Consider the following 22,210-nt stretch of genomic DNA (forward strand, 5'->3'; position numbering starts at 1 on the left):
GGTAGATCGTTATAGAGGGTGAGAGGGGGTCGGAGTAGATGGCGCATGACAAGTAGTACAAAGTGGAAGATCAATCATGACAATGGCAATAACAGAGAACAAGAATTATCCAAAAAACGTAGCCTGCTACCCTCTGTATGCACCATTACTGTTATTTAAAGCCGGATGACTGCCCTGTCGTTGGTAGAATTGTGACTGCGGCGGTGATGTCTGTGAGGGTGAATGGTAGGAGTATTGGTCGTACGAGTACTGGCGATGAGGCTGAGGGGGATACTGTTGAGATGGACTTCCTCGCGAGTCCATGATGTATGAATTGTGCGCAGGGCCTGGGCCTGGGCTGTAGCTGCGCATGGCATCCATGGGACCAGGACTTGTGCTAATCGTAGGACCAGAGTTGTTTGTTCGCATCATATATGAGCTTTGGCTAGGCATGTTGGCAAAATCATGCCCGTAGGACTCTTGTGGACGATGTATAGGGGCCGCTCTTGAGAATCCTTCGGGAGAGTCATGGTATAATTGAGGAGGCGTATTAAGCAGCGAGTGATTGGACTGGTGAAAGTGACGATTGCCTAACAGAGGTTCGTTTTGCGAGTCGATAGGTGCGAGCTCAAAGTGTTCTGTTGACTGAGCCTGTGGATAACCAGGTCCAGCGGCTAGATATTGTTCATAGCCAGCCAAGTTTGCGGAACTACCTTGTGCGAAATGTCCTGAGCCGTTACGGCCATGGAATGTAGATGCCCCATCATTGAAGATATTTGTAGACGCCATTGAGCGAGCATCCCAATCCAGTTCACCCCGATCACGACGGTAGAGAGCAGGGTCATATTCAAGGTCACGCTGACGTATATAATGAGCAGATAGAAAAGGCGAGCCTGTTCAATATGAAACTTACCTGTTCAATTGCAGCAATTTTGATACCGCCTTCCACGACCTGTGCTTGCATCTTCTGTCCACCATACTCGCCAAGTTTGGCCTCATCATTGCCAATCTTGCCTTTGTACACTTGACTTAACAAAGGCATCATCTTCGCGTGAAGCATAGGTGTGAAGAGCTCTTGATGAAGCGCAGGATGTCCAAATCGCTTTTCGAGTCTGTTGCCCTTGTTATCGGCACGTTCTGAATGCACTTTTGCGAGACGCAGTTCATCTTCGCTTGGAACATAGTACCGGAACTTGGAGACGAAGGTACGGTTTATGTACACCTTGAATACCGCAATGATAAAGATCGGAGGAATGGTGGATATCCACTGCAACGACGCGAAACCATATTGAAGTCCGATAGCTGTGGATACGTCGAGAGTTCGTTTATTTTCAAAGATTCAGAGAAAATACTCACTAAGGACCATCAGCGCCTGCATCAGAACCACACAGAAAAGCAAGCGATTGACGACCACATTCCACAAACGCTGGTTCAAACTAAGATGAGTGTGGACATAGCTGGGCAAAACCGAACAGCACCAACCCCGCCAGTTTCGACTTGCGTGATGTATACGAACATCAGCTGATATTTGTAGACCCACGAGCCCATCCAGAAAACTATGCAAGCGGCCAGCGCAACCAGAGGGGCGAGGGGGGCAAAGACTAGGCCGACACTACCCATATACAGCTGTACGACGCACATCAATCTTTGCGAGGCATGTAAAGTCTGGGGACCCTGTACTCACAATGTTGGAACTGCATCAAGTGATCGTCAAATATTGGCGGAAAGATGGAAGCGAGGAAAGACGCACTAATAAATCGCGTACTGAAATTCAGGAGGCTGAGTCCATTCCCGAAGATCACGAGGTGTGCGGCCAAAGAGACTGCGTAAAGTTGAAAATGACAAACTGCCACTCCTTCGAGTTCGAGGCGTACCGTGTTTTAATGAAGATCCACACCAAGTTGATGATCTGAGCTAAATCGAACACAACGAGGAAACCTCGCAGACTGTCGACCGGAATGAGGTCAATGATAACTGCGGGGAAATCCAAATAAGCCACATACGGGAAGAAGGTCAGCCAATAGGATGACTGGTCGATGTACGCGTTGTTGATAAATTCCGGTAAATCTAGATATGTGTGAGTTAACCTGAAATGCCTGAGCGAAGAAGGTGGTTCTTGCTGTGAAGGTTGTCGATAATTTCTTGGAAACTCTGTTTGCCGACCTGATGGACGATTTGACTAATAGCGTCTGGATATGAAGGATTAACCGCTTGAAATGTAAGATAGCTCATTTGAATCTCACGGAAAAGGACGCCAATCAACGTGAAGATGATTAGTTGAGAGATGACTAAGAAAGCAAAGTATCGGGCGACCACTTGTCGGTCAAGCTTGGATTGAGTAGTCGCCCCCATGAACTGAACCACGAAAGTTAGTTTGATTTGCATGAATGGTTATGGACCCCGAACCTGACTCAACCATCTCATTATAATAGGCAAGAAGAAACCAAATATACCTGACACCGATGGAGGTAAGACTCCGGATACAAAAGCGAATGTACCCGGAGAATCCTTAGACCATCCCGCTAGGAAGGAAAACTGTGGAATATCTTTGATCTAGTGTAGATTATTGTAAGTTTGACGAACGAATAGCGTTTCAATCTGTCCGACCTGGTTCAAATTGGCCAAGATTGATATGATGAACAGGGGTAGGGTGTTGAAGAAGCAAACGAGAACGAGCCACACGAATCCGATCATACGTTTGCTCCTCAACTCGGAATTAGACTTGCTCATATTTTCCCAGATCTAAGACGTCATTGAGATTTATATATGTTACAAGGTTCGTGTTGCAGACTCACGATGTCCTTGGGATTGGGTGCGAGCGTGATAGTTGTGCCCTTCGGATGTTTGCCTTTCAATAGTCTCGCCACTATATGTGCATAAGGAACTGCGGCCATGCTAGCGAAACCGTATTTTTCTGCTTTGCGAGTGTCAATTTGGTTTCGGTATTCCTCAATAGCAGCCTCTGTTCGCTTGAGTTTTTCTCTGTTCCAGTGTACAAAGTTAAAAGAAGGTAACTGCATTTTGTAAAGATTGACAACGTACGTGTAATAGTCAATAGCATCTCGTTTGGTTCCTCCACAGCCCCAGCAGCCGCCAATACGAATGGTGGGTCTCTTCTTCGCGACTCTTCCTCCTTTCAAGTACCTGACAAGGTACTCCTCCAGTTCTCGGACAGTGTTGTTGTGAAACTCGATTAACTCTGGGAGTCTACCGACGCGTCGCCCGATATGCACGCTAGTGGTTGGATACGGCACCTGTACCGAGCCAAATATCTGCCGAAGCCCTTCGTCGCTCTGAAACTTCCTCGGAACCTCAGTAATGGCCAAAGTACGTGCATAGAACGACTGTATATACTCTGGGGAACGGAACCACGCAAGTCGAAGTGCTAACATCTTTTTCCAATAGAAATAGACGATGCCCATGATGAGGAAAGTAATGAGATACGTCACGGCGACATGAGCATAGAGAAGGTTGCCGCCGACGTCTCGAATGGTCAATATGCTCAGGATATCTCTGTTTTCGGGTTTTACGTGCTGTAGGGTGTAGACAGCATTGATCGGTATTAAGATGCCACAGGTAAGGACGCTGATTCCGGTGAAAAGCCAACGCATGAGTCGGTTAAAACGAAGGAAGGTGACGGCGTCCAAGCCAACTTTGTCGAGTAACTCTGGTTCTTTCGTACGTATGAGAGGAGGTAACCAGCCACAAAGTGAGTCTGAAATCCGAGGAGGAGGTTTGTCGCCGACATGATACTTGACTTTGGGTTCATAGATGACCTTGAACAGAAACTTGTCAGAAAACTTGCGAGCCAAAAAGCGAAACTGAATGGACCTTGTTTTTGGGGCGAAGCAAGTTGAACGCCAGTACGGTCACGATCTGCAAACGACGATAAAATTTTAGAGGCGGACTCTTCACTCCAAGTGATGTAGCACGAACCGAGACTATACTCATCAACACAACCTGCGAACCAACAGCTTGAGGCGCCAGCGTCCGTTGTGGTTCAAAGATCTTTTCTATGTCTGGATCTGTCGACATGGTGGATTCGCCGACGTCGATGACGTGGAAAGTGGAAAACCTCTCAGCAAGTCAGATGAATAAGAGAGTGATACTGAGTATCAAGAAAGAAAGAGGTAAATGGAAATGAAGGAGAATTTGAGAGATTGAGGGTGAATAAAAAGGGTCAGTTGAAACGTTACCTGTGTTATAGCGCCACGCCTAATTTGGTTTCCGGGGAATTTCCAGAAAAATAAATAAATAGGGAACAATAGTTTCGTTATACAAATATGTACTACAAAGTTCTCACAAAATCCTACACATACTTCAGCTAACAGAAACTCTGCAGTATACCAGAGTCGCTGCATTCGCTCATTGCAGACGATAACTGCCCGTCTGTGCTGAGCAAATCAAGAATGGTATCTGTTGTTCCGACTTGAGCTGCGGACCAAAAACGCCGTGGAACCACATGTACAGTACTGTCCGAGTCTAGCCGTCATTTGAATTGTCGGACAACGAGCCGTTTAATGGGCTCGACCACTCTCCGAGAGAAAGCAGGGGAGAGATACAATGAGAGGCCGATGCGTACGGGTAACAAAGCCTGTTGGACGAAACTCGAGTCGAGGTTGCTTTGAGAAGAAGGAGTAGCTGCACCTTCGTTATCCCATATGCAACGACAGCATTTGCTACATCTCCTGCTATGTGACCTGGGACGTAAGGGCGAAAGGTAGCGTTTTCAGTGTCTTCATCACACATCTTCTTCTGGTAGCCAAATAATCCGTAGCGTCTACCTACTCGCTCTGCCCACCCTTCGCCTTCTTCGATCCACGTCCTGAGCCTTTGCCTCGCCCAAGCATTGGGCTCCTCTTGCATGACAGCATTGGCTACGCGCTCTCCCACCCCAAACACACGGGCTCCATAGAAGAAACCAATCAAGGGAGCAATTGCGGTGACTTCATGCAAGATACCGAAAGAGAGAATGAGCGACGGCAAAGAGGCCCCAGTCCGTGCTGAAATGGTGCTTAGCGCCTGACGGTAACGGTCAGCCCGGGAGGTTGAAGGCATGGGGGAAAAATGATTCCGAATTTGGCAGTGGAAATATCTTGCATGCGACGCGCTACCTGTTCTTCTTTGAGAGCAAGGCTCGTAGCTCGAAAATGGCATCTGCCTTCTGGTTTCCGTCTCAATTCAACTTTTGAATCGCCCTCGACAGCTTCTACATCTTCCGACTCACCCAGGAAAAAGAGAAATCAACCACCAAATGGTCAATACACCATTTTCGCCCGGACATGGGATCATTTGCGTTCGCCTCTGGATACTCTAGCTATCGTTCAGTATCTCGGGAAGGCTTTTGGACCGGTAGAAGAGTTCAGGTCATTCAAGGTCTCTATCTCTCCTTGCTTGTTTCCCAGTGACTGAAAGTTCAATAGTCCTCTTTAATGGTCCGATTTAGGGATGCAGCATCAGCCAAGCGTGCGCTCAAACACACAGCTACCATTCCTATACCTGCTCCTCCCGAACCAAAAGAGAGTCGTATTGACGGTGGTTTGGGTCTCGACGATTTCCAGCCATACTTGGAGCGGCAAGAATTCGACCCAGCGCTCACGCCTGCTAACAATGCGGAAAATCTAGCGCAAATGCCGAACACTATCCTGGTTACACTTTCCGCAGCCCGTATGCCTATTTTTCTCTAATGTACTCGGAGAACATCATTCGCTCACAACTATCCGTAGCTGATCTGCACACCTTCCAACCTCGCCCGGATAGGCACTACTTCATATCAACAAAAGCTGCGATAAATTTCGTTAAATGGGCCGGATTTGCTGCAATAAAGCCTATTGAAGAGGGAATGCCGCTCGACAAACTGGATCACGAATGGATGCGTCGTACAGTCCGACGTCATGCCCGAAACCAAAACCTGCCAAACCCTCTCGAATTCCAACCCGGCAAGGAACCAACTCGAGAACCGTATCGGAATCAATCTGAAGAACTCGGTTCAAAACCGCCTCCTGTATCTGGAAAGGAATGGGTTGCCCCAGTTACCAAACCATCTACATCCAAATCCCTGGAAACCACCCCCTCGGCGGAACGGGAAACAGAATGGGAACCTCTTCCTGAATTCGTGGTCGAAAATACTTCCGAATCCTCCTTTATCTTTCCTAAAGTCACTGAACTCGTCGAGCCCGAGATACGGACAGCCGACTCGGTGCCAGTCACCATAATTCATCATGAAACCTCTCATTCGCCAACTGAACAACCTACCCCTCCACCAGCGGAACAACCTTCACAGGCACCCCACCAACCTACCCCTCCAGACGACATAGCCAGCCAAGCTCTTGCTGCTTCCCAAATTCAGCAGGCCAATGCTATTCTGCAGCAGCTAAATTCCCCGAAACTCAAGCAGGGCAAGCAGGGCAATTATAAGACAGCGGTCCCTAATTCTCCAAAGCGACAACAGCCACGAACTCGGTTGTTCTTAGAGTCCGAAGCTTCGGAGGACGCGAAGCCACACACTGATTTATCTTCTGGTGTAGAGAATCCAAACACCGAGCAGGCTGCTGATGGCAGGCTGAAAAAATTCCTTGGGGGATGGTTTTAGATATAATAACTCATTTTCTCTAGCCTATTAATCCAGCCCTCTTACTATGACTTTATGGTGCGGCTTCAATACGACAATGCCACTTATTAGACCACGTCGTTATCAGTCTAAGTGTCGCGTATGTATGGGCACGTCGAGTCATATTGCATGGGTGAATAGGTATGATAGCAAGCCATGAATGTACACAGTATTAAATCGTCGAGGGGTAAAGCATCTACATCACGGGTGAACGATAGGTCAAAATGACGCCTTCCAATTACTGAGAAAATACGCACCACCCGGACACTGGCACCAAATGCACGAGGAGGAAGGTTGGAACGGAATTTTGATTTAACGACACCAGAGCTGCCGTGTGGCCGGGTGACACGCCTAGTAGAGTGTAACAGTTAATTGCTGGATGAACAGATATCGAAGCTAGCACTCACCCCCAGATCACTCGCACCTTCGAGCCATGAATCTCCCGCTTGGCTTTATAGACAAAGGCAACACGCTGTATCAAATCAAGATTTTGATGAGCATTTCTGCTCTACTTGTCCACCAGGAATACGATTTTAATACGTACTTTCCCGAGATAGAACTGGGCATCCTCCTTGGTTGCGACACCCTCGATTTGGAGGAGTGAGGTATTAGGACGAGTGTTACGTTTGGCACGTTTGTGTCCCATGATACGGCCTTTGCAGTACAATCTATAAGGATAAAGAGAGAACATGGTCAGAATATATTCGGACGCTGTTATGCAGAATGGAAATGCGTTTTCTGAGGGGGTTGCGATGGGTAACGTCGAGATCGCCTAGTCGAGTCATCCAAACCTCTACCCATCCATCCAGCCTTTTACGACCCAAAACTTCTAACAAAACCTCCAAAAGAGCTCTCTATCGACATGTGAAACCCACCGCTGACCTTGTAGAACCCATTTTTGACTTGAGGAGTGCCAACGCCGTTGATAATCTTGAGGTCGTTGCTAAATTTTGGTGGTTGGTTGCCAGTGGCAGTGCTACGGTATTGAGGTCAGGTGACTCTGGTGGGAGGATGTTACCTCATTTGGATTGATCGGTTTTCCGGATACCTGTGAGTTCCGGGTGTCGAGCCCTCACCGGAGCTCATCTCGATATATCACCTCTACCTCTACCCACTATTACTCCACTCTTATGCGCTCGTACTTTCCAGGAACCATGTCTCGAATCTCCAGAACTGCAGCCAATTACTGTCGGAAGCCTCTCACCCATCAACCACGATTTGTTCGATATGCATCTTCGCGTAGGTCCTTACGTCGATACACTAGCAGTGTTTGTATGATTGACCATTTACACCAGAATATGTCAAATTCAACTGGGAGGTATGCAGAGTTGCAAGATTCGCCTGTTTGAACTGTCCTCGTTTCCGCTTACACTGGCCTCTGGCAGGATCCGTTCAACCTCGAGTCGCTCCTGACTGAAGAAGAAAGAGCGATACAGTACGTCCCTATTCTACTCATATTGGAAAATGTTTGACAAATATATGCTAGGGACACTGCCCGCGAATTCTGTCAAGTGAGTCCAAGACCACAATCAACTGAGACGGCGGTAACAATTGTTCTCTACGTAGGAGAACTTGATGCCAAAGGTTCTGGAGGGTTGGAGGACGGAACGTTCGTATCAAATGACTTTATTTCATAAATCAAGACTGATGGCTATTTTGTAGAGTTCAACCACGATATATTGCCTGGAATGGGAAAACTCGGACTTTTGGGCCCAACTATCAAAGGCTATGGATGTGCAGGTGTCAACCATGTTGCTTATGGATTAATTGCGCGGGAACTCGAGAGGTCTGAGACATAATCCATAAGGTCAAGCATTTTTCTCATTAGGCTATACTGTAGAGTTGATTCTGGATATCGTTCGACGGCTTCGGTCCAATCTTCCCTTGTGATGCACCCTATACACGAATTCGGGACAGAGGCTCAGAAGGAGAAATATCTACCTCGGCTCGGTGAGGCCATTTCACTTCGTTGTCATGGACGACCCTGAAAATTTATCTTTCGCAGCAAAGGGCGAGATGATTGGTGCCTTTGTGAGTTTGAACGAAGACGCATATCGATATCTCGTTGACTGCGCATGTAGGGACTAACAGAACCCAATCACGGCTCAGATCCTGCTAACATGCAAACTACTGCGGAAGATGTCGATGGTGGATATATTCTCAGAGGTAGCAAGGCTTGGATCTCCAATGCTCCCGTAGCGTGAGTAAGATTCAAATATGAAATGATCCATGGTTTTGACTGCTAGTCCAGCGACCTCTTTGTAATTTGGGCGAAATGCAAGTGGGATAACAAGATTCGGGGTTTTTTGGTGGAGAAGGTTCGATGGCTGATTTATCCTGGAACCCATCATTCACAAGCGTAACTAGGGAACCAAAGGCCTTTCAGCACCTCCCGTGAAGCATAAAATTGCCCTCCGCGTATCTTTGACCGGCTCCATTGGCTTGGAAGACGTTCGTATTTCCCATGATGCTTTACTACCCGGATCAAGAGGACTAGGTTCCCCTTTTTCCTGCCTCAATTCTGCCAGGTGAGAACGCAGCTTTGTACCTTTCTTGATGCTCAATTAGTCAAGATTTGGCATCTCGTGGGGAGTAACGGGTGCGCTTGAAGATTGTTTTCACCGTGCTCGACAATATGCGTTAGAACGGCATCAGTTCGATCGTCCTCTTGCCTCTTTCCAGCTTGTACAGAAGAAACTGGCAGAGGCGCACACAGAAATCGCGCTAGGTCTCCTCGCCAGCCTTCATGTTGGGCGTCTGAAGGAGCAAGGTCTACTGGCCCCCGAGATGGTTAGCATGGTGAAGAAGAATAATTGCGGGAAGGCCCTCCACCACTCTCGGACTTTACTGGATATTCTCGGAGGGAACGCAGCAGCTGACGAGTATGTTAGTTCGTCTTCACAACGGCGTCAGAATATTTATCTTGTGTCCAGGTACCACATAGGGCGCCACGCTGCAAATCTGCAAATTACCAATACATACGAAGGTAGGTTCGAACTTTCTTTGTTACCATAGGACACAGCTAATGTTCTTCTTCTTTCTTATTCTAGGCACAAACGTGGGTTCAGCTTCTTTCGGACAAGCCGCTGACACCGAATCACCATCATCTTCCCCCTTTATAGGACATCCATGCTCTCATTCTCGGAAAAGCCATCACGGGAATATCCGCTTTTGCTAACTGAAAGGTTTGTTTTGGGGGGTACGGGTGTACGGGTGCTTTGGATAAGTTATCCTCCACTCGGCCTTGTATCACAGCGCATCATCTCAACACATGAAAATTTAAGTTGGAAAGATTTAGTATCGTTCTGAAAGATACCAGACGAAGGCGGATTGATTGAACAACTGATGGATGATGGTCACAGAAATCGATGCGGATTCGGTTGCCACTTAAATCATCAAATGAGGTTCTGCATCCGGAGGAGGAAGTTCCGTTTAATCCGACCCCCCTGCTCTTCATATGGGTAGACTGATAGTCCCGTCCATTCAATTCATTACCTGTTCCGATGATGTTCACCCTCAAGGCGGCTGCGAAGCGCTTGGATGTAGTTCACATACGTGATCCATTGCATATCGACTGCTGATAGAAAATCTGATAGCTTCAATAGCTCTAACCACCACTAAGTACGGACGCCAAGTACGGAACGCGAGCCCTTTTAAAATTTATTTGGTAGACATGCTCCCGCAACCCATATGTGGATAACCTCCCAAATACGGAAAGGTGCAGATTATAGAGTGCACTGCTTCGCCTCCTTCGCCATCCAGAGATGACTCTGCGAGAAGACGCGTTCGCGAACTAATGGCGTTCTGCAGCAATGATCATTATTACTGACGAGCCCATGGCCGCAAGCGGCGGGTACCGAGCCTTGAATGAAATCGTTCAAGCCATGTCGCGATTACTCTGCTAGTATGTAGACCTTTGTGAGTTCTAACTTAATCACGAGAAAATGATGGAATCAAGTTGCACCAGTGCCGATGGGCTTGGCCAGTTCTCAATTAAAGTGACGCCCGCCACTGATATGTTGTAATTCTATTTTGACTCAGAACAGTCGTTTCGGGACTCTTCCCCTCTACCGTGATGGAAAGTCTGCTTTATGTCCGGGCTACTCATGTACATATGTATCCAGAATCCCAAGTCGAGTTCCCGGCGGAACCGAGGCGTGGGAAAAGCGTTATTTACACAGCCTCGGTCAAACTTGAGTCCGTTGAGTGACAGGTAGTGCCATCGTCTACACTGGCTATCATAGCGTTCAAACATTCAGACCTAACCCCAATCTTACCGTCGCCCGCAATTCAACTTTACAGTGATTCGAGGTGACGGGACCAACTATTTATTCTACGCGGTAGCCCGGTTTCTGTGACTGGGATATTTTCTGCTCGAACCTCGTCAAAATCCTGCCCCGGTTCGCGGGTGCGGAGGTATCTAGCTCACGAAACTACGGCGTGCGCAGCTCAACACGCCCTTGAGCTCATATAGTAATGACGCTCGTGGGGTGTTGGATGTTCTCAAACGCGAGGCCGCGGTGCAAGTTGTCAGACTTGACAGGCCTCGGTTACTGCCAAAGAGTAACTTTCTGCGGTCTAGAATGTCCAACTCCCGCCCGACAAGAACTCCCATCTTGGCCTCCCACCGACAAATGGATAGCCACAATTCCCTCAGCTCTCCGTCTACGAATTCGTTGATAATGGGCGCTCACCTCTTCGTCCTCCAAAAACGGTTCCATCGTTGAGCGCTGAGCATTGAACGTTGACTAGTGAATCTGAACGCGGTGCCGCTTTGAACGGCAGCGAGGCTCTCAACGATGACTTGAAGCCAATCTACTGGAAGCTAATTGGAAGCCGCAAATCACGATATGATGGTGCGTGGCTGTTGAATTGTTCTCTTGATATTAATGTGGTTTCCATAGTGTAGTCACTGGAGGCCTGTCAAACAATCGTTCTCTAAGCGTGCCTTAAGTACTTACTCCGAGTTAAAAACTCATATTGCCAAACCGGCATCATGAGATTCTTTCGGAGTGAAATAAAACGAAAATCCCGCCGGATATCGGAGGAATAGATCACAATAGATCTGTGAGCGAGCGATATATATATATATAAAGGACATGGCGTTTTGGGTCTCTTTCAAACCATTTCATTCAACTCAATGTCTCGACAGCTTAACAACATGAACCCCCAACACCCCATAGGACCCTCTGCGCCATATCCTGAACACGACCTTCTTTTGCACACGATTGACCGTGAGTACTTTGTCCTTCATGCTGTTTTATGACTCGATCCAGAATCTAACTCAGTCCTCAAGCAGAATGTCCTGACATGGATAACTGGGATCCTGGCCACGAACAGTATGGCGATCATGTGGATTATGAAAAGCCTTGCAGAAAAGGGACGAGAGGTGCATGGTCTTCCGAAGAAGATCGACTATTGATCCAAGCCGTTCAAACATATGGTAGCAAGTAAAGTAATCTTATCTCCGACTTACCGTCCTATTCTCAATACGGCTCCTATTCTAGGTGGTCTTTGGTAGCTGGTGTCGTTAAAACGAGATCCAGTACACGTAAGTGAACTACACAAAGTTGTCTTTCATTTTTTGACATCTCGTATAGAATGTGCTCGACGATGGAGCGACACGTTAGATCCAAGAATTGATAAATCCCCTTGGACTCCAGAACAGGTATTGCCAGCATTTGTGGATATAATGGTGGCCTCTAACGCGAGGTTGGCAGGACCAATTGCTGCTCCAAGCTGTGGCGAAACATGGAAGAACATGGGCTAATATCGCCAAGATGTATTTCCGGGGTCGTACTGGTCTGGCATTAAAAAACAGGTAACTGTATTAAGCTCAATCTTTGACCATCGGATGCTTACCACATTTACAAATAGATACACAGTGATAGGGAAACCCAAGACTGGCAGCATGAGTCCGGTCGATATGACATACGAACCATCTAGGCGAAGTCCTGAAACACACTTCTCCGGCTCCCATTACTCCACAATGGATAATCAGTATTCGTACCCTCAGTGGTCTGCGAGTAGTAGCCAGGCAATGCAGATGCCACAGCCGGGATACTGGCCTCCTGGGGATCCGTCAGTCGCTGGCTTCGGTGTCATACAAACTCCACAACCCTATCCGTACGACCCCAGTCAAGGACAGAATATACAATACCCCCCTAGTATGTATCCTAGTGGCTATTGAACTATAGTTTATCGCATGATACCCCAACGTCCCCTACATCTGATATGTATCCTACTAGTGACTGTTAAACTATATTTATTTATGATACCCCTCAACGATCCCTAGCGTTTGGGTGCCATTCTGTGAGCGCGTCGCAGGACCACTCGATCGGTCTCTAAACGAAGTGGCAGGTGTAGCCCCTGAGACCGTAAGGTACATGGTAAGGGAGTTCTCGGTTGAGGTTTTGCCTCGAGTCTCAGTCAATCGCGACGCTAAACGCAATGATTGTGATACCTATGAGTACTGCCAGATGGATACATCAAGATTCCATTTCGATGAATGATTCCGACAAACGGACTCAAGTCGGAGTAATACTTGGAAAAGTCGGGGGGACAAGGAGTACCAATTAAATAATCGTCTATGCCAAAAATGTGGCAATAGTTTTCGCTGCCTATGGAAACGCAACGTCGAACAGTACCCATCTTTTACTCCGCAGCGGGATTGTGAACCACACGCCAACTGGACTAGCTTCGCGGAAAGCGCCCGCTCATTAGACTTGTTCTTGAAGACAAGTGATCGACAGTGTAGATGTTCACTTAGTTTTGGTTTTGACGGGGATAATAGCTTCTACTCACGTCAATTACGCCGTCTCCTCAAACGTACTGGATTGGAAATTTTGAGCTTTTCGGGCAAAACCTAGTAATCGGAATGTTGTGAAATCGCGACGCCCTATATCTTCATTTATTGCCTTGTGTACAAACGCGACGATAATATTCGTGATTATTACCTAGCTGTGGTCGAGAAATTAGCTGTGCCGTCTGGCAGTTGCAGGGGTGAGTAAAGGCGTAACCTCTTTACTAAGAAGTAACTGCTGCGCCAAGTTCCTCGGGCCTTGGTCTGAACGAGTCAGTTTCAGACAAAACAAACGGGATATCGGCAAACAGCCTGGCGATAGTATGCTTATGTTGATGGTTCCGGTACCATAGTGTAGCTCGTTGACTTCACAAAAGACAGAAGACTCTCGAGTCACAGGTGAATGTTCGATCATCTCGCATCGGGCAGCTGGAGTCTCCATGATGGCTCCACGCGTTTTCCATGACCTGAAGCTGGAGAACCGTACCCAGATCAAGATAAAGAAAGGGTGAAGCGGGTAAATCATGAAGCGGAACTTCGGAATTGGTAGTTGCTAGCATAGCCTCCCAAACCCACCGACATTCGCTGGAAAGTTCATTTCGGCGAAGGCGGGGTCGGTTGAGGGATTAACGAAAAAGGTTAAATGCCATGACTCGAGTTGGGGCGCGAATGATTGGAGCTTCAAGCTTGACTCGATTGGTGGATGTGAGCGTTCGGAGGCACGGAACATCTGAACCCAGATATATAGTAAACACCGGAATTCTCGGATAGCCATCAGAAATATGGGCGATAGTTGAGTTTCGAGTACTCAGTTCTCTCAGCCATCCGCAGGATTCGGGTGCAGTGCCAGGGAAGATTGAGGGGGAACAATAAGCTGTGTCAGAGCCGTGATCACGTCGATGCCTGGACGGACCATCGCCAATCTCTGTTTAGATTTGTGATTGTACAAAACCCTTTGCCGCTACATCGTAGATCCATCTGTGAAATTATAATCATGGCGCCGAGTTGTTCAGCGGAAAATGTCAGGTTCAGCGCCCTCAATACCTGTTACTGATACAAACAGTCAAACGAATTTAATCATGCCAGAAACGAACCTAGTAGTAAAATATTTGCCGGCTCCTGATTAGTGCGAGGCCGATGCTGTATGTAGGACCTCCAGTAAAAAAGCGGGGTAGCTGAGGGCGGTGAGACGTGTCGGTAAGTGAGATTTTGAAGAACAGAACGAGTTGATTTCTAAACCGTTGTGGTAAACTATACAGATCGGTTAACCACGACAGCGAAGAAAACGACTGAGCTTCTTACCTCTGACTAATCTCACGAGAGTCTGTCTCAAACTGTGCCGAGGTGGTTTCTCGTGAGGTGAGCTTTGGAAGCTTTGGAAGCCTCCGGACTCGAGAAGGAATAGTAGCCCTTGGGAAATTCGTGGAGGCGTCAGGCGCCTTCACACCGACTGGACACCCACGACAGGGTCCCGGATACACCCATGCTGGAAGACGTACCGGAAGACGAACTACGAGGAGAGGGATAGACAGGGAACCCTGCAAAGGATTGACCCACGCATGCGACACCAACAGCGACGCACCCATGGATTCGACCCCACTATATGCCCCTTTTCTTTTCTCATTTTCTATGACTTAGTACAGCCCGCTATACGCCTTCGCTAGGCCACATTATACATAATACATACATACAACATCTATACCAACAGCTGCATAACCAAGAGAACAGGAGCTCACCTACGATTCGGGCAAGGAAGAACAGAAGGAGGAGGACTGGATAGATAGATAGATAGGTGTGTTTCTTAGCACTGGATGGCTTGTATATCAACGGGCGAGGGCCCGGTCAACTTTTGTTTGTGATTGTTTGTCGTTTCCGTTTCAATGTCGCGCGACCTGCTTGCTCGTCGCCTTTGGCGATGGGCAGCCCTTTCGTACTCTATTCTACCTTTTCCAAACCTCGAAAATCAACAGAGAAGACATATTACTACCCATGTATCAAGTTCGATGACAGAAATTGATACTTTTTCACCGCTTTTATGACGTGTTTTTTTTTCCACTGCCAGCATTAAGATCAGAGAAATGTAGACAAGCGGTTGGAGGCACAACATGCAGGTGAGTTGCTACACGTATATATGGTTTTAAACATGTCTAAAACAGTTTCTAGGTCTTCACTGGTGTACCAGCTGCTCAAAGCAAGTAAATCACGAAGACTGCACAGATCAGCAAGGTCAACTCTTCACGACATGTAATGACTGCCGGAACGCGTCACCCTTGAAGACATGCCTGAGAGCCTCCGCCAAGCGACGAATCCGAAGGCATGGATTTACTGGATTCAGATGACTTTGACCAGTATCTCGGCGATGGCAGTGACATGATGGAAGTCGATCTACTGGTTAAAGATGTGGTGGTCAGCCGAGAAAAGATTTATTCAGAAATTTGTGAAGGCTGACAAGGACCTGAAGCTACAGACTTGTGGTGTTTGTCGAGAGATTTGTTGGAACATGAAGCTGACTGCTGTCGCCTGCCAGCGGTGTAGCAAGGATAAAGGAGACATGAAAAAATGGAGTACCGAGAATAATGTCCATCCAGGTGATTCCCGGGTCAGTTGAATATCTTATCAGTGATGCTCACTCAATGGCCACCTATAGCTGATATCCCGCAAGCACTGAAGGGCCTTATCGAGCTCGAGGAGATGATGGCAGTCATGTCTGTTCGCCCTCTGGGTTTCAGTACAAATACAAAGACCATGTCTGCAGCTTTGTTCACAATATTATGGCAACACACCTTTCCCGTCTTCCCGAAGAATGCGAGACCGACAACTTGTCCTTCGACGTCGAAGGACAATCGCGTCGTGATGCACATCCTGGTGATGGCCATAGCACTGCATACTGTAACCGTCAACTGTCTATATAGTGACATTCAAAAATGAGAAATGAAAAAGAATTAGAATACATGACGACAACGATAAAGTCTTGCTTTCTATCGTTACTGGGATTCGAAGCGAGCTACCGGGCCGCGTGCGGTGCATATTTCTCAAGAAAAGAAGAAAAAAAAAATGAGGGTGTGAAGGGCAGGAACACATCCGAGCGCAGCGAGCGTTCGTGTGTAAGCCCGGAACCCTAGCTAGTAATAATAATAATAAAAAGAGGCTTCGGTACGTCAACAAGGCAAAACATGCCGTGAACCGAAAACTCCTTCCAGCGTGACGGTGGTTTTGACAATGAACAATGGGACCTCTTTTCCCGGTTTAGTTCCCTTGCATAAAGCAGGCCAGGAGCCTCTTCCTCCGGGAGTAACAGAGGCAGAACGACCGCAATGGGAGCAAATGAGGAAGATGGAGCGGTTCGTTCAGTCCGCACAGGAGAGCTGCATAACTAAAACGGCTCTCGCAGGCGCTGGTGGTGCGTAGTATTCACTCTTGACTGCTTTTAACTGACTGTGGTACATTCAGGTCTAGCCATTGGTGCATTCTTTTCTTTGATGTCGGCTTCTTTCGCCTATGAGGACCCTCTACTTCGGGCACAAAGCCAAGCAGGCATGAAGACGACTCAAAAGGCCAGTCAGATCCTCAAAGATATGGGGAAAGGGATGTGGCAAAGTGGAAGAGGATTCGGAAAAGTGGGGGCACTTTTCGCGAGCATAGAATGTGTGATTGAATCGGTACGTTGAAACTTCCATGGTTTTGTTCGTCTGACAATGAAGTATTGCTGCGTAGTATCGAGCCAAGAATGACATATACAACTCCGTGTCGGCTGGTTTCCTCTCTGGCGGAATTCTTGCTCGCAACGCCGGCCCAAAAGCAGCATTTGGCGGAGGACTGGCGTTCGCCGCATTTTCAGCTGCGATAGATGTGTTTTTTCTACGACGGGAGACGCCGGAGTAAGTGTTTACCGCCGATCTCGTAGTCGCTGCAACTGAATTATCCGCTTCCATAGCGAAGACTAATTTTCAGCTAGATTTTAATCGTACTTGCTATCACGAACACACACACACTTCCACTTCCCGTTTGACACTGTATCATATACTCCCGTTATACATTCGCTTTCCCTGGTCAGACTGGTCGACGGTAAACTGGAAAATCAACGATCTGATCAAGCAAACAAACACCTTCTCAGACTTAAAGCTGGCGTGATGGACGTTGACGTTGACATGCGGGAGGGTAAGTACCAACCACGAGCAATTGTGAAAGGTCTCAAGTTTTGATGAACAGTCTTTATCTTCCGGATGGAGGTTCCATGTCAATAACGTCAACGATTATAGGCCATGGTTCAACGGCAACTGCCAACGTTGCCCAAATCACACTAATAGCACATATTCCACCTCTTCCGTCCCGCCAGCGCGCGATACCCATCAGACAGACGTGTAAATCCTATAACGCCTTTAGTCGCGCGCGGGATCAATATGGCCAAATCGTCGGGGACGCTCTCGTGGACTTACGTCAAACATTCATTCGAAAGTCGATGCTAGAGGACACTCCACTCAATCCAGTGGGTGAGGGTTTGATTCTGACTCAAGGCTCGTTTGCACGCTGGCTAGCTATCGCAGCACCGGGTTGGGGATGCAGCAAATTCTCTCTGTTGGAGGTATCCCGCGGTAGTGCTACGTACATGTTTCAATCTCTTTGAACTTCAAACCTAAGCCCGGAGGCTGTAATCTGCTTAAAGCTAAGGAGATGACTGTATAAACCTGCACAGAATGATGTGATGGTTAATATGCTTCTTGACCGACTCTTGATAACTCGCAACGAACACAACTTATTCGGCACAGGAGTACACTGAATTGTCCAGCCTCAAAATTTCCGGATATGCATGCACTACATTCGTTCAGACATTTGCTGTATTGGGTTCGGAGACATTGAGCGGCTTGGGTGCACAAGGGAACGAAGAGGCATTTGCAATTATGCAGTCATTCAAGACTATCTATTCGGAACAGCCTCGAACTCGTTGCTCCGGATATGACAAGCGAATGGATCCACCAACAGACACAGATTTAGATTGGTGCCGAATCGACTGCAATCCTATAAAATTTCCGTACCAACCTCGCTCGCAAACCGAAATATGGAGAGATCCGACACCAAGCTCCGTCCAGTGCAAAACTGTCAGGCGACGTCCTGTCAAAGCTTTCCATCTCGAGTTATGTGGAATAACTCCCCTCAGTGTCCGCAAAATATCATATTGAACCTGTCAAGCATCCAGATGGTTGCAAACTCTGACGCCACTTGGACTTGTTTCAGAATTAAAATTGCTCAAGCAAGTTCCTTTGCGCTCACCCGATGTTCTCCTCCGAAACATTTCCCACATCTGAGGATCTTCCTGCTTTCGCCATGATCGCCTTTACCGACACCTTCCCATGGTGTGAAAGCGATTCTCATGTTGTCCACAATGAATCCAAGACAAATTGTCTCGAACGCACATACTAGGCTGATATCTCCCTGACCCTTCCCTCTCGCTTTCTTTGCACCCGGCTGCATAGTTCCGTTTTAACCTAGTGGCACGCCTGTGACTCGGCCAGGTGCCGGTGATCATCTAGTCAGCGGTCATCCTCTTAACTCTCACCGCTCTCACCGCTTGGTTTGACGTTTTCTGTCCCTTCACCGTTCAGGCCCCTTCTTTCGGCAATTCAAAGTTGCTGTCAATAGCAGAGAAGATCATGCATAGTTTGGAATCTTCGCTGGAAACTGTCAGCTAACACGTTTTTCGCACACATGTCCTAGCGTGGAGACACCCGGCAAATTCCGAGCGGTTGGAACGGTCGACGACTTAAGCTGCCGACTGAGGAAAGAAGACACGAGGAGGACTATCATAGAGACTATCGTCTTTCAGGCAAGTTGGTCCCATTCTCTTCAGTCAGTTCATCACACACTCCTCAGAGTCTGAAACGTGCGGGCTCGCTACTTTCATGAAAAGTCGGACGTATTTCGACCAGCACCATCTCACATGTATCACGCCCTTCTCACTGACGTCCATCATAATGGCAGCCCGACCCGTCCAGCTCCTCCCACTTCTCGAGATCAGTGAGCCTCGGTGCTTGCCTTGTCCACATCCTGAGAGTTTTCCGACATCCGTCAGCACTGGATAGCAGAGATACTTGCAGCTCATCCAAGCTTTCCTACTCAAATCACCTTGGGAAGAAAGTACGGAGTGAGGATCCAGTCTTTGGAGGATTGTTAGGGCTCGCTGATTTTGGCACCGACTCATCCCCTCCTATCGAAGGACTAGCTCCTTCAACACGGTGATGCGTCTCCTACATCAGATATGTTCGACTATTCCACATTACTTGCAAGGATGATCAAACCCAGATCAATCGTCCAAGTTCACGGGATGGTCAGCTAAGACCAGATCATCCGCACAAGAATCCAGAGTCCTTTCCGACGGTTTATGGGATGATTTCAAACTAGCTTTCTTCGCTTTCGGATCGAATGCAGTGATACTCGTATTGGACTTCATCTAATAAAAAACAAAAATACTAGGAGTCTACTTTTTTGTCTTTCTGACTCAAAAATGAACGCTTTGATTTCAATGTACCCCCAGAAGACCCCTGCTCACCTGTCGTCATATCACAAGTGGGGCGACCCGCCCTCGAAGTCTAGGTGAGTCTTGAGGTAAGCAAGTGACAAGAGTTATGGGCCAACCTTCCAATCTTAATCGCAGGTGATGTTAAGAAGGAAGACCGCATCGCTCTGGCCTCTGACACGCAGAGAGCTACGAAAATTTTCCACCGCGAGTATGAAAGCCCTTCCATTCCGAGTCCCATGGTCAGTGGGTATCAAATATGATATCAGCATCCGTCAGCCATAATCATGAGAACAAAGGTGCACATACACACACTTGCGGTCGGCGCCTCACAACGGACTTGAGTTAGCTCCGGCACGCTGTGAATATAAGTAGTCGTCTAAACTTTGAAATAGTTACAAGGGAATGGTCTGTAAATAAATTCCTGCCAATCCAAAACAAAAAAAGCGCCAACGATCTCTCACCGATCATCATGAGGGTGGACCTCACGCCTCAAAAGGAAAGCTCAGGGACCAAGGAACAGTAGGCGTCTTAAACATACGAAAATATCCAGGAACAAGAGTTAGTGGCGAAAAATGATTGATGAAAGCAAAAGGTAGCGACCAAACATTGAAGATGGTACGAGGCATGTTTTTCGCTCAACTGAGCCAAGGAGGAGGGCGGGCTGCAATCTGAGCATAGTCTGCGATGAAGGAACGATCTAGGTGGCCGTCGTTTGGCAGATGAACGATGTTCACCAGGGGACGCAGGAATTTTGACAGTATCGTCAGTTGATATTTCCTGACAGAGCTCCGTAGTTAACGTCGTGTCCCGATGTTGTACAGGGTAAGGGCGGCTTTGAGGACGGTAGAATGTAGTGCGTCCTTCGACGTGAACGAGACGGCCGGAATCCCAAACGAGCAATGGCAATTAGATTGACAGGGCAGGTATGGAGGACGAACTTGGAATGACATGGGCAAAATCATTGTTGTCTGCTCTCGGTCCAAGTGGATCGATTCAGAGGGAAGATAACCGCCCTACATACAAAGGACACCATCTTCGCTCCTTTCATCCAGGGACGCGAGTTGTTGATTGCTGAAAAGACCATCAAAGTTGTTGAGATGTATCATATCTTGCCATTATGCAACTTGGTAATTCAACTGGGCCCGCTCTCCCTCGCGGCTCAACGACAGACGAAGGGTTTGTCTTATCCTCGGCTCATCGAAGTAACGATCATTACGGAACGAAATTTCAGGAAAAGATGACCAAATCTTGAATGCTGGGTTGAACCTTCCGATGATCAGGACCACGGAAACATTGTATTGGAAGTGAAAGAAATGGTCTCGACCAACTTAAACAAATAGTCCTGAGTAGATCCTGACACTGAAAACTGAAAAACTGCCATGACTCACTATGAGATGTGAGACATGAGAAGTAGTCCACAAACCCCACCCCCGAGAACGGATTCACGTTGTTGCACGGTAAGATACCTGTGTCGTAGGACCCTGCTCATTTCAATATCCTACGAGAAGAATTAATTGCGAGTCAGGGAAGGAGCAATACCCAGCCCCCAGTCCAGAGTGACCGGAAAGAATGGTAGTTGCCACCGTTGGAAGACTGACGTGCATAGGAAAGATGGGCCATTCAGTCGAGTTGCCCCACGAATCAGTCAACGACCGACTGTTCGCATCGATTTCCCCACGGCATTCCAGGCAAAAATTTGGACATAATATACATGATATTATTCAAGGGTCAACGGGGACAAAGACATGTGTTTCCAAGAGATCCGCGGTGTATTCAGCAGAGCATTGGCGACATGGCCCTTGGTGATTATGTGACGACCCAGTGGAGCATAAGATTTCTTGGGAATGATATTGCCGCCACGGTCCCGTCGTGACGACTCCCTACCGTCAGGTTGATGGTCATTTCAAACGTGGCACCAGGACCATCGATGAAAGAGGCAGATTGAGATTGACGATGTGAAGTGCGAGGCGACCACACCCGTCGGACTTCGTCGGACTCACGGCGCTAACTGCCGCTAACTGCCACTAACTTACCGGCGGCAACAACGAATGGCCTGAAGTGTCAACAAATTCGAATCGCTTGGATTGCAGCTAGGAAGCCCATATCGTATGGATGCAGGAAATCTGCGCGAGTAGTTATCTCGTATCTCTACCGAGGTCGGAATGAGATGTCGATTGTTAGTCAATTGACTTCTCATACCCTTTTTTGATTCAGTAAAGACGCCTTGTGCAGCGAACGCGCTCTTTCACCATCATACGGGATGTGGTACGCTTACGTTCACCAACCCCAACTTACGCGATAACTC

General features: G+C 47.7%; 11 protein-coding genes across 12 annotated transcripts; 5 read left to right on the plus strand and 6 right to left on the minus strand.

Moving 5' to 3' along the window:
* Window positions 1-126: 126 nt before the first annotated feature.
* E1B28_010155 (uncharacterized protein) lies at window positions 127-1,599 on the minus strand (the record flags this gene model as incomplete). Its single annotated transcript, XM_043155108.1, has 4 exons — window positions 127-837; window positions 893-1,281; window positions 1,336-1,405; window positions 1,462-1,599. The coding sequence occupies 4 exons, from the start codon at window positions 1,597-1,599 to the stop codon at window positions 127-129; spliced, it is 1,308 nt and encodes a 435-aa protein (XP_043007570.1).
* Window positions 1,600-1,777: 178 nt separating this feature from the next.
* On the minus strand, window positions 1,778-4,014 carry E1B28_010156 (uncharacterized protein; the record flags this gene model as incomplete). Its single annotated transcript, XM_043155109.1, has 10 exons — window positions 1,778-1,925; window positions 1,983-2,046; window positions 2,100-2,168; window positions 2,223-2,334; window positions 2,386-2,532; window positions 2,587-2,721; window positions 2,775-2,961; window positions 3,022-3,755; window positions 3,811-3,855; window positions 3,916-4,014. The coding sequence occupies 10 exons, from the start codon at window positions 4,012-4,014 to the stop codon at window positions 1,778-1,780; spliced, it is 1,740 nt and encodes a 579-aa protein (XP_043007571.1).
* Window positions 4,015-4,468: 454 nt separating this feature from the next.
* E1B28_010157 (uncharacterized protein) lies at window positions 4,469-5,037 on the minus strand (the record flags this gene model as incomplete). Its single annotated transcript, XM_043155110.1, has 2 exons — window positions 4,469-4,573; window positions 4,627-5,037. The coding sequence occupies 2 exons, from the start codon at window positions 5,035-5,037 to the stop codon at window positions 4,469-4,471; spliced, it is 516 nt and encodes a 171-aa protein (XP_043007572.1).
* Window positions 5,038-5,079: 42 nt separating this feature from the next.
* On the plus strand, window positions 5,080-6,571 carry E1B28_010158 (uncharacterized protein; the record flags this gene model as incomplete). Its single annotated transcript, XM_043155111.1, has 3 exons — window positions 5,080-5,355; window positions 5,403-5,646; window positions 5,706-6,571. The coding sequence occupies 3 exons, from the start codon at window positions 5,080-5,082 to the stop codon at window positions 6,569-6,571; spliced, it is 1,386 nt and encodes a 461-aa protein (XP_043007573.1).
* Window positions 6,572-6,703: 132 nt separating this feature from the next.
* Window positions 6,704-7,543, minus strand: RPL33A (60S ribosomal protein L33A). The gene is made up of 5 exons (XM_043155112.1): window positions 7,472-7,543; window positions 7,134-7,257; window positions 6,997-7,061; window positions 6,847-6,940; window positions 6,704-6,785 (listed from the first exon to the last, which is right to left on the minus strand). The coding sequence occupies exons 1-5, from the start codon at window positions 7,483-7,485 to the stop codon at window positions 6,762-6,764; spliced, it is 321 nt and encodes a 106-aa protein (XP_043007574.1). The 5' UTR covers window positions 7,486-7,543; the 3' UTR covers window positions 6,704-6,761.
* Window positions 7,544-7,672: 129 nt separating this feature from the next.
* E1B28_010160 (uncharacterized protein) lies at window positions 7,673-10,140 on the plus strand. Its single transcript, XM_043155113.1, has 15 exons — window positions 7,673-7,828; window positions 7,885-7,907; window positions 7,975-8,024; window positions 8,076-8,100; window positions 8,156-8,198; window positions 8,252-8,375; window positions 8,430-8,539; window positions 8,595-8,620; window positions 8,671-8,789; window positions 8,841-8,907; window positions 8,957-9,117; window positions 9,163-9,471; window positions 9,523-9,575; window positions 9,640-9,647; window positions 9,712-10,140. The coding sequence occupies exons 1-15, from the start codon at window positions 7,720-7,722 to the stop codon at window positions 9,769-9,771; spliced, it is 1,287 nt and encodes a 428-aa protein (XP_043007575.1). The 5' UTR covers window positions 7,673-7,719; the 3' UTR covers window positions 9,772-10,140.
* Window positions 10,141-10,812: 672 nt separating this feature from the next.
* Window positions 10,813-12,874, plus strand: E1B28_010161 (uncharacterized protein). Its single transcript, XM_043155114.1, has 7 exons — window positions 10,813-11,445; window positions 11,494-11,823; window positions 11,889-12,039; window positions 12,097-12,140; window positions 12,190-12,257; window positions 12,310-12,410; window positions 12,467-12,874. The coding sequence occupies exons 2-7, from the start codon at window positions 11,730-11,732 to the stop codon at window positions 12,777-12,779; spliced, it is 771 nt and encodes a 256-aa protein (XP_043007576.1). The 5' UTR covers window positions 10,813-11,445; window positions 11,494-11,729; the 3' UTR covers window positions 12,780-12,874.
* A 1,403-nt stretch (window positions 12,875-14,277) lies between these two features.
* Window positions 14,278-15,162, minus strand: E1B28_010162 (uncharacterized protein). Its single transcript, XM_043155115.1, has 3 exons — window positions 14,694-15,162; window positions 14,486-14,642; window positions 14,278-14,435 (listed from the first exon to the last, which is right to left on the minus strand). Exons 1-2 carry the CDS (start codon window positions 14,975-14,977, stop codon window positions 14,486-14,488), a joined length of 441 nt encoding a protein of 146 aa, XP_043007577.1. The 5' UTR covers window positions 14,978-15,162; the 3' UTR covers window positions 14,278-14,435.
* Window positions 15,163-15,255: 93 nt separating this feature from the next.
* On the plus strand, window positions 15,256-16,487 carry E1B28_010163 (uncharacterized protein). 2 transcript variants are annotated; one of them, XM_043160773.1, is made up of 4 exons: window positions 15,256-15,502; window positions 15,555-15,797; window positions 15,853-15,979; window positions 16,039-16,487. In XM_043160773.1, exons 2-4 carry the CDS (start codon window positions 15,708-15,710, stop codon window positions 16,317-16,319), a joined length of 498 nt encoding a protein of 165 aa, XP_043007578.1. In that variant the 5' UTR covers window positions 15,256-15,502; window positions 15,555-15,707; the 3' UTR covers window positions 16,320-16,487. The 2 variants fall into 2 exon arrangements, with proteins under 2 accessions (XP_043007578.1, XP_043007579.1); XM_043160774.1 differs by having other exon boundaries at window positions 15,256-15,389; window positions 15,454-15,979.
* An 87-nt stretch (window positions 16,488-16,574) lies between these two features.
* On the plus strand, window positions 16,575-18,120 carry E1B28_010164 (uncharacterized protein). Its single transcript, XM_043155116.1, has 5 exons — window positions 16,575-16,791; window positions 16,842-17,050; window positions 17,106-17,269; window positions 17,326-17,549; window positions 17,601-18,120. Exons 1-4 carry the CDS (start codon window positions 16,611-16,613, stop codon window positions 17,333-17,335), a joined length of 564 nt encoding a protein of 187 aa, XP_043007580.1. The 5' UTR covers window positions 16,575-16,610; the 3' UTR covers window positions 17,336-17,549; window positions 17,601-18,120.
* Window positions 18,121-19,236: 1,116 nt separating this feature from the next.
* Window positions 19,237-19,587, minus strand: E1B28_010165 (uncharacterized protein; the record flags this gene model as incomplete). The annotated part of the gene is made up of 1 exon (XM_043155117.1): window positions 19,237-19,587. One exon carries the CDS (start codon window positions 19,585-19,587, stop codon window positions 19,237-19,239), a length of 351 nt encoding a protein of 116 aa, XP_043007581.1.
* Between the last annotated feature and the right edge of the window lie 2,623 nt (window positions 19,588-22,210).

Source organism: Marasmius oreades, chromosome 6 (genome assembly GCF_018924745.1).
Source record: "Marasmius oreades isolate 03SP1 chromosome 6, whole genome shotgun sequence".
Classification (NCBI taxonomy): Eukaryota; Fungi; Basidiomycota; class Agaricomycetes; order Agaricales; family Marasmiaceae; genus Marasmius; species Marasmius oreades.

Excerpts from the sequence above, each read along its gene's own strand:
- RPL33A (XM_043155112.1), bottom strand. Across the intron at positions 7,062-7,133 it reads CCCAGTTCTATCTCGGGAAA|CGTGTTGCCTTTGTCTATAA; the intron begins GTACGTATTAAA and ends GATTTGATACAG. Across the intron at positions 6,786-6,846 it reads TTGGTGCCAGTGTCCGGGTG|ATGCTTTACCCCTCGACGAT; the intron begins GTGCGTATTTTC and ends CCCGTGATGTAG.
- E1B28_010160 (XM_043155113.1), top strand. The coding sequence starts at position 7,720 with ATGCGCTCGTACTTTCCAGGAACCATGTCTCGAATCTCCAGAACTGCA. Across the intron at positions 8,199-8,251 it reads GGAGGGTTGGAGGACGGAAC|AGTTCAACCACGATATATTG; the intron begins GTTCGTATCAAA and ends GCTATTTTGTAG. Across the intron at positions 8,621-8,670 it reads GCGAGATGATTGGTGCCTTT|GGACTAACAGAACCCAATCA; the intron begins GTGAGTTTGAAC and ends CTGCGCATGTAG.
- E1B28_010161 (XM_043155114.1), top strand. The coding sequence starts at position 11,730 with ATGTCTCGACAGCTTAACAACATGAACCCCCAACACCCCATAGGACCC. Across the intron at positions 12,258-12,309 it reads CCCCTTGGACTCCAGAACAG|GACCAATTGCTGCTCCAAGC; the intron begins GTATTGCCAGCA and ends CGAGGTTGGCAG. Across the intron at positions 12,411-12,466 it reads GGTCTGGCATTAAAAAACAG|ATACACAGTGATAGGGAAAC; the intron begins GTAACTGTATTA and ends ATTTACAAATAG.
- E1B28_010162 (XM_043155115.1), bottom strand. The coding sequence starts at position 14,977 with ATGGGTGCGTCGCTGTTGGTGTCGCATGCGTGGGTCAATCCTTTGCAG. Across the intron at positions 14,643-14,693 it reads TCTCGTGAGATTAGTCAGAG|TTTACCACAACGGTTTAGAA; the intron begins GTAAGAAGCTCA and ends CGATCTGTATAG.
- E1B28_010163 (XM_043160773.1), top strand. The coding sequence starts at position 15,708 with ATGGATTTACTGGATTCAGATGACTTTGACCAGTATCTCGGCGATGGC. Across the intron at positions 15,798-15,852 it reads TACTGGTTAAAGATGTGGTG|CTACAGACTTGTGGTGTTTG; the intron begins GTCAGCCGAGAA and ends AAGGACCTGAAG. Across the intron at positions 15,980-16,038 it reads CGAGAATAATGTCCATCCAG|CTGATATCCCGCAAGCACTG; the intron begins GTGATTCCCGGG and ends GGCCACCTATAG.
- E1B28_010164 (XM_043155116.1), top strand. The coding sequence starts at position 16,611 with ATGAACAATGGGACCTCTTTTCCCGGTTTAGTTCCCTTGCATAAAGCA. Across the intron at positions 16,792-16,841 it reads GGCTCTCGCAGGCGCTGGTG|GTCTAGCCATTGGTGCATTC; the intron begins GTGCGTAGTATT and ends TGGTACATTCAG. Across the intron at positions 17,051-17,105 it reads TAGAATGTGTGATTGAATCG|TATCGAGCCAAGAATGACAT; the intron begins GTACGTTGAAAC and ends ATTGCTGCGTAG.